Here is an 8164-nt window from a genome sequence, read left to right on the forward strand (position 1 = left end):
GTACTGGAGTTTATTTGTGTCAACCTATTCCAAAGGGGACAGCAAACAAGAAGACAACAACAAAAACAAGTCCAAACATTAGTACCAGCGTTATGATGAGAAATATTCCCAACGGATTAAGGTTCTCTTTCTGTCTCTTCTTCTGTTTTAATTGCCATTGTTTTTTGTTTTGTGGTTAGTACTAATATCATTTTTGTCTTCAAATAACACAGTAGAAGGATGCTGATCAGTATTGTAGACCAGCACTGTATAGATGAGAACAGAAAAGCCTTAAGAATGTTGAATCGAGATGATCAGCAGGAATCAACAACTCTTTCTGAATATGATTTCCTCTACTTGCCTATAGATTTCGAGTATGTGCATCATCCATTAATTAATTACTCAATTAAGCTGCCAGTAAATGTTGAGTATTTGTTTGTATTAACTTTTTTCTGGTTATGATATTTTCATCCTTGACAGGAGGAAGGGTAACTACGGTTATGCATTTCTCAACTTCACTACTCCTGTTGCTGCTATGAGGTTTTACAATGCTTTTAACAACTTCAGCTGGAAAGATTCTATTTATGAGTCATCTAAAGTCTGCAAGATATGTGCTGCAAGGATTCAGGTAACATATCAACGTTTCAGTACCGCTAAGTTCTTTAACTAACTTCCATTGCTGTAGTATATGTAATTAAGTAATGAATATTATTATTGCAGGGCAAAGATGAACTTGTGAAGAGATTTAAAAACTCGTATTTTGAATGTGATACGGATGAATTCTTGCCAGTTTCATTTTATCCACCCCGGAATGGTTCTACTCCGGATTCTTTCCCTTCACTCGTTGGCAAACGTCCAAAGACCATCAGGAAGAGGTGTGATTGATTCAGTCTCTTCTAGCAAGTAGTGTCTTTTTGTCTCATGTCTAGCTGCAAGTACTTGCTGTGTTCAGCAAGCAGTGTCTCTCTCAGTCATGTCTAGCAAAGCTAATGCTGATCAAGCAAAGGATCATTTCCCGTTTTTGAATCTTGTTAATTATTAGTTAAAACCTTATGTATTGTCTAATTAGTTTTGTTTTGTCAGTAGATAAATCAAATATCAACGAGACTGATCAAAGTGATATTGATAAATCTACTGGTCCTATCAATGTAACCTCCTCTTATTATGTGCTTAATCAACTATTAATTTTCTGTCTTTCCATATATGTTGTTTTTTCTAGGAATGTTACCCATCTGTGTTTGGATGTAAGTCATGTGTCTTTTCTCTCTAGCTACATATCTACTAGTAGTACTCAAAAACCAAACTTTGACCCAAAAAATTTGATCTCATATATAGTGCTGAAACACTGGTTATCTAGCTCTCTCTAAATCACCAAAATGGCAATAAAACAGTTGCTTTAGCCGAGCAACAGTCCTGTTGCATCTGAATTGTCTAGATTTGATAAGGAAATACTTTCACATGTACATGTCCTCTCAAACTCAAACATATATATTTTAAGTGTAAATGGTACAAAAAGGGCTTTTGTTTTGTTTCTTGTTTCAAAAATTTGCCAATTGCATGCAAGTTAACAACTACCAACACACACTGTGGAGGTGTATAGCTATGCTAACATCTTTTCTCGTACGTACTGTGCGTATATGTAGGCTTTTGTAGTTTTTGTCTTTTCAGGTCCATCTCAGAAACCTTTACTACACTGTTTTTTTTCTTCTCTCTACAAGTACAACTCCGTGACCATGATTACAGGAAAAGCTGATGGTGAAACTGTGAAGCAGTATTAATTAAACTAGACTAGTCAGTAATTAATTTATCCACACAGATTGGGATCTATGTTTTTGTATCATGAATTTGTGTTACTTCGAAAGTTAGACTACTCTATGTATTGTAGGATGTTTATGTTTGGTAATTCAATGTAACAGATCGGACAACAATTTGATTTTGTTAGTATGATTAACAATAATTTTTTGTGGTAATGGATGGAAGTTACTTATTACCTGTCTACCTTGTATATTAAGCCTAAAGATAGATCCGTGGAGTTGGAGATGATACATTTTTTTCTTTTTTCTTTTGCTCCAATTTCAATGATCTCCAATTTGATCTCTGGAATCGGAGACAATACATGCATGAGGATATAATGATGGGATTGTCATTTGAATGACCATCACTTTTTTGGTTAATGCGCACATACCAAGTATATATTCGAAATGTGATAGGCTTAGATTTTTGTGGACACTCTGCAATGAATTCACGTGGTGAGAGATTGAAAAGATTGCTGCTCGATCTTAATTTGTATATGGCATGCAGCAGTGTTCACCAAGTCTAAACATGATGACGTTGAGAGAAGTTGTATTTCCTCCAATGGCAATCACTTTGTAAAGGCTGTGACAAAAGTTATATAGATGCTATCATGAGTCTATGGCGTCTAGACTAGTCTCATATATCCTTAAATGTTGCAGCATTGTTGTGTTGCTGTTCTCAAGTTGAAGAGTGTGATGTATCTCATTAGTCATTGATAATATGTTTTTCTTGGGTTTAGGCATGTACCCTTTGTTGTAATGTCTCTTTGTGACCACTGTTTGGTAAAGTCTAGGGTGCCCTTAGCCAATTACGAGTGTTGATGGGTGGTGTATAAGTAATTGGACTTTTATTACCCTAATAATTATCGTTAGCTTCACGTACTCGTTAGCATGTTTGTTCTCTTTACAAATCCCCTAGTTTTACTATCCCCGTCGTAAACTTCAATATCTAAAGATCATGGCTCCAAAAAGGCCGAGAGTTTCAAAGTCTAATAGTAATACTAATCACGAGATTTCGTCGTCCCAGACGGTTTTTGAGACTGTGAAAGGTTCTCATGAGTACGAGATAAAAGGATATTCTCTAACAAAGGGAATGGGAGTTGGTAAATCCATGAACAGTGGCAGATTTACAGTTGCTGGTTATGATTGGGTTGTGCGTTTTTATCCAGACGGCCTTACCACTCAAGCTCAGGAGGCGGAGTACGTATCCGTGTATGTTAGGCTGGTAAGCCCCGGAGAAGTTAGGGCATCGTTTGAATTCAAACTACGGGACCAAATCGGAAAAGGTATACCTAGCAGGTCTTCTAGATCTCCACATACGTTTAAATTCGGAAGCAGCTCATACTCACAATGGTACGTACTCATTCTCCTATTCCTATAGTTTTGAATTATGTCGGCCTAGTGCATTAGTGACGTTTCCATACTAATTAATTTCAGGGGTTATACAAAGTATATGAAAAAGTCTCAGGTGGAAACCTCAGATTATCTCAAAGATGATTGTCTTAGCATTCGGTGTACAGTCGGAGTAGTGCAAACTCGTGGTGCAAAGGGAAATCGTTATGTTATTCATGTACCTCCATCAGATATGCCTCAGAATTTTAAGGGCCTGCTGGAATCGAAAATTGGTTTTGATATTACTTTCCAGGTTGGCAATGAATTTTTCAGAGCCCATAAGTTGATTCTTGCAGCTCGATCTCCTGTATTTAGAGCTATGTTTTTTGGACTAGTGGGCAATCCAGAGGTGGAAATAGTAGTCATTGAAGAGTTTAATCCTTTTACTTTTAAGGTAAGGCTTTTGGTAATTCATTCCTATTTTGTTGCCATGCTATGTACAACTTTACCAGTGCCACTATCCTTATAACCCTACGATATGTTGCAGGCCATGTTGCTATTTTTATACTCAGATGAATTCCCCGAAGCACATGAACTTTTTGATTCAGATTCTCTTTGCACTTCAACTACAATAGCACGACATTTGTTAGTTGCAGCAGATCGCTATGGCCTTGCTCGATTGAAGCTCATGTGTGAGGAAAAACTATATGAAGATATAACCGCAAATACTGTGGCAGATACATTGGAGCTAGCAGATCTACATAATTGCATGGGACTGAAAACTGCATGCCTAAACTTTGTAGCTAAACCTGAAAATTTGGGAGGTAAATGTTGTATTTAGAGTTCTAATAAAGTAGCTAGCTATTTGTATAAATTTTATGAGCACCAAGTGCGCATGTTCAGTTTTGGTTAAACAATTATTTTCTAACCCATCAAACATTTCATTGTAGAGGTTATGAAGTCTGATGGGTATGCATATTTGAAGAAGTGCCATCCCTCGCTATTGACTGATCTATTGAAGACTATTGCAATGGTGGATAAATAATGAAGCTAAAACAACAATAACAACTGCAACATGTGCTGAAACACTGGCCTCCTAGGGCTAGTTTCTTATTATTCTGACTCTGCCGTTAAGTAATTTTTTTATGTCTTGTAGCATGTGAATCTAAGTAGGTTAGTTCTGGTAAATGGTAGTATGTTTCTCTGCTAAATATGCACTCAACTTGTTCGGAACACTCTTTACAGTGTTCAAGAACTGTAAATTACATACTGTTCATTTTTGAGATGAGGTAATTTTTATTTTCTATCCAGTATGATAAGGAAATACTTTCACATGTACATGTCCTTTCAAACATATATATATTTTAAGTGAAACGAAAATGGTACAAAAAGGGCTTTTGTTTTGTTTCTTCTTTCAAAAATTTGCTTATTGCATGCAAGTTAGCTATGGCTATGCAAACATCTTTTTTAGTACGTACTGTGCGTATATGTGGGCTTTTCTAGTATTAATTAATTAAACACAGATTGGGATTTGTGTTTTTGTTTCATGATTTTGTGTTCCTTTTGGTACAGAGAAAGACAGACTACTCTATGTATTGTTTATGTTGGGTAATTCAATGTAACAGATCGGATTTGATTTTGTTAGTATGATTAACAATAATTTTATGTGGGATGGATAGAAATTACTTATTACCTGTCTACCTTGTATATATATTAAGCCTAAAGATTGATCAGTGCAGAGTTGGGGATGATTTTTTTTTTTTTTGCTCCAACTTCAGTGATCTCCAATTTGATGTCTGGAACTGGAGATCATGCATGAGGATATAATGATGGGATTGTTATTTTTGTTTCTAGAAAAGACATATGAAATTAATGTATCTTTCAAATCTGACTTGAAGCCAATGACCATTACTTATGGTTAATGCGCACATACCAAGGAAGACGAAATAATATCTGAAACATACATCTTCAGTTTCAATAACTAAAGATCATCATGGCCCGTAGTATTGCAGCCAAAAGGCCGAGAGTTTCAAAGTCTAATCAAGAGATTTGGACGTCAGAGTCGATTTATGAGACTGTGAAAGGTTCTCACGAGTATAAGATAAAAGGATATTCTCTAGCAAAGGGAATGGGAGTTGGCAAGTCCATGAGTAGTGGCAGATTCACAGCTGCTGGTAATGATTGGGTTATACTTTTTTATCCAGACGGCTATAATCAAGCTAGCGAGGAGTACGTATCCGTGTTCTTTAAGTTAGTAAGCTCTAGAGTAGTTAGGGCATCGTTTGAATTGAAACTACTGGACCATAGCGGAAAAGGTAAATATGGTGATCCTAGCTTGTCTAAATCTCCACATCCGGGAAGAACAGGAGCCACATGGTACGTATATGTGTTTTCCGATTCCTATGGTTTTGAATTATGTCTGATTCCGATGGTTCTTACTTAATGGCGTTAGATTTGAATATGTTTATGGAACTCTCACTGACCATCTCATTATCAATGCTTTTTCTCGCATGTTAAACTTTAGAACTAGTAATTAAACTAGACAAAGTTCAGGCTGTGTCCGGGTCAAACTGTCGAACTAGACACTAATTAAAGTTAGCCAGTTTAACAAAAAAAAATAAACAATTAGCATCCCAGCACCTTGCTCACCAAAGTTTGTTCCAAGTTTCTTCCAAAGTAGGATATTATAGTCCTAAGATTAAGTATGGCTATGAGTAGTCTCCAAATGGATACTAACTCTTTCACACGGAGGAGGACTGAAAAGAGTAAGCCACAGGCAAAATGAAATAAAACACTAGACGGGTAATTATTCCCCGTTTATAAAATAAAAGTTCAAAATTTAATTATAAAATAATGATCGGAGGGAAAAGTTAGTTTTTAAATAACTGAATTTAATCATACATGGGGGACAACCTCGCGAGATAGTAAAAAACAGTATAGACGAGGGACTGTCCCCCGTGTAGCTTTATTTTCTCAAACGCGGGACAGTTCCCAGTCTAGTGCACACTACCAATCACTCGTTCGCATGAACGAGTGTATGAACGTGTTTGGGATGGAAGTGGGGTAAAAACTACCTAGAATAATCTCTAATTAAAACAAATTAGTAGTTCACTCCTTCGTTTGAAGGAGTGACACTACTCGTAGCCCTTGCTCTTGCTCTTAGTAGAGATGAAGAATCAAACTGATATTTTGCACTCCCACCTTTTTATTTTGTTTATTTTACTACCTAGTTCATTGATGTACATGCTCGTAAATATCTCTTCAGCTATGGACCGTCTAATGTATAAATGACATTTTTATTCTGATTAATTTCAGGGGATATACCAAGTATAAGAAAAGGTCGGTGTTGGAGACCTCAAGTTATCTCAAGGATGATTGCCTTAGCATTCATTGTACAGTCGGAATAGTGCAAACTCGTGCTGGAAAGGAGAAACGTTGTGTTATTCATGTACCTCTATCAGATATGATTCAGAATCTCAAGGGTTTGCTGGAATCTGAAATTGGTTATGATATTACTTTTCAGGCTGGCAATGAGTTCTTCAGAGCCCATAAGTTGATCCTTGCAGCTCGATCTCCTGTATTTAAAGCTCAGTTTTTTGGACTAGTGGGTAACCCATCCATGGATAGAGTAGTCATTGATGAATTTGATCCCTTTGCTTTTAAGGTAAGACTTTTGACAATTCAGTATTTTGTTGTCATGCTTTGAATTCAAAAATACAATATATCCATATTTTACCTCTATGTAGAAATTTACCAATGCTTTTTTACCTTATTATAATTCTATGATGTGTTGCAGGCCATGTTACTATTTTTATACTCAGATGAATTTCCCAAAATACATGAACTTTCTGATTCAGACTCTCCTTGCACTTCAACTAAAATCGCGCAACATCTGTTAGCTGCAGCAGAACGCTTTGGCCTTGCTCGATTGAAACTCATGTGTGAAGCAAAACTACATAAACATATAACTACAAATACTGTGGCAAATACACTAGCCCTAGCAGATCAACATAAATGCCAAGACCTGAAAACTGCCTGCCTAAACTTTGCAGCTAAACCCGAAAATTTAGAAGGTAAATGTTGCATTTTGAATTCCGATAAAATAATTAGCTATTTATTTCATGAGGAGTATCAAGTGTGTCTATTCAGTTTCGGGTTAAACAATTATTTTCTTACCCATTAAATGTCTCATGTGCAGAAGTTATGATGTCTGATGGGTATGCACATTTGGAGAAGTACCATCCTTCACTATTGACAGATCTATTGAAGACTAGTGCAATGGTAGATAAATAGTGAAGCTAAAACGACAACAACAACTGCAACACCTGCTGAAACACTAGCCTCCTAGGGATAGTTTCTTATTATTCTGACTCTGTGGTCAAGTAATTTTTGATGTCTTGTGGTATGTGAATCTAAGTAACTTAGGTTTTGGTAAATGGCGGTAGTATGTTTATGGTGAATATGTAGGGAAAAAAGTGCACTTTATTACGTAGAGAAAATCATTATCAACTTGTTCGGTACATTATTACAGTGTGCAAGAACTGTAATGCATTTTAGATATATATATATATATATATATATATATATATATATATATATATATATATATATATATATATAAAGAATGGTAAAGATAAAGACACTTCATATGAGAAATCCTGTCTCCAAGGAGGGGATAGCAACAAAACAACAACAACCTTACACCATTTCTCTCCTGAAAATGTGTCATACCAAAAATATCACCTTCCTCATTCTTTTTTTAAGGTTCAAAAACATAAACAAATAAAACCCTTTGGCCATTTCTCCACCCACATTGCATGTGATCAATACCAGTATAATACTACAAAGAGATTCCTTTCTATTGCATGTGATCAATACCAGTATAGTTCTGCTTATTATATTGGTAGTTTGTAACCCTCTCCCCAATCAGTCTCTATTCATATTTATCCAACTCTCCTACTTAATGGAATCTCCAAATTTCCCAGAAAACCACCAGAAGTTAGACCAAGATATTCAAAACCTGTCTGCTCAAATGGATGAGAAATTATCTTTACCATCTA

At 35.9% G+C, this 8164-nt stretch overlaps 2 protein-coding genes across 2 annotated transcripts; both read left to right on the plus strand.

Annotated features, from left to right (window-relative positions):
* The first annotated feature begins 2730 nt into the window (after positions 1 to 2730).
* Positions 2731 to 4149, plus strand: LOC113359430 (BTB/POZ and MATH domain-containing protein 3-like). Its single transcript, XM_026603066.1, has 4 exons — positions 2731 to 3125; positions 3210 to 3558; positions 3652 to 3928; positions 4055 to 4149. The coding sequence occupies exons 1-4, from the start codon at positions 2731 to 2733 to the stop codon at positions 4147 to 4149; spliced, it is 1116 nt and encodes a 371-aa protein (XP_026458851.1).
* Positions 4150 to 5097: 948 nt separating this feature from the next.
* LOC113359431 (BTB/POZ and MATH domain-containing protein 3-like) lies at positions 5098 to 7397 on the plus strand. Its single transcript, XM_026603067.1, has 4 exons — positions 5098 to 5480; positions 6420 to 6768; positions 6901 to 7177; positions 7303 to 7397. The coding sequence occupies exons 1-4, from the start codon at positions 5098 to 5100 to the stop codon at positions 7395 to 7397; spliced, it is 1104 nt and encodes a 367-aa protein (XP_026458852.1).
* Positions 7398 to 8164: the final 767 nt, after the last annotated feature.

This window comes from Papaver somniferum, chromosome 3 (genome assembly GCF_003573695.1).
Source record: "Papaver somniferum cultivar HN1 chromosome 3, ASM357369v1, whole genome shotgun sequence".
Taxonomy (NCBI): Eukaryota; Viridiplantae; Streptophyta; class Magnoliopsida; order Ranunculales; family Papaveraceae; genus Papaver; species Papaver somniferum.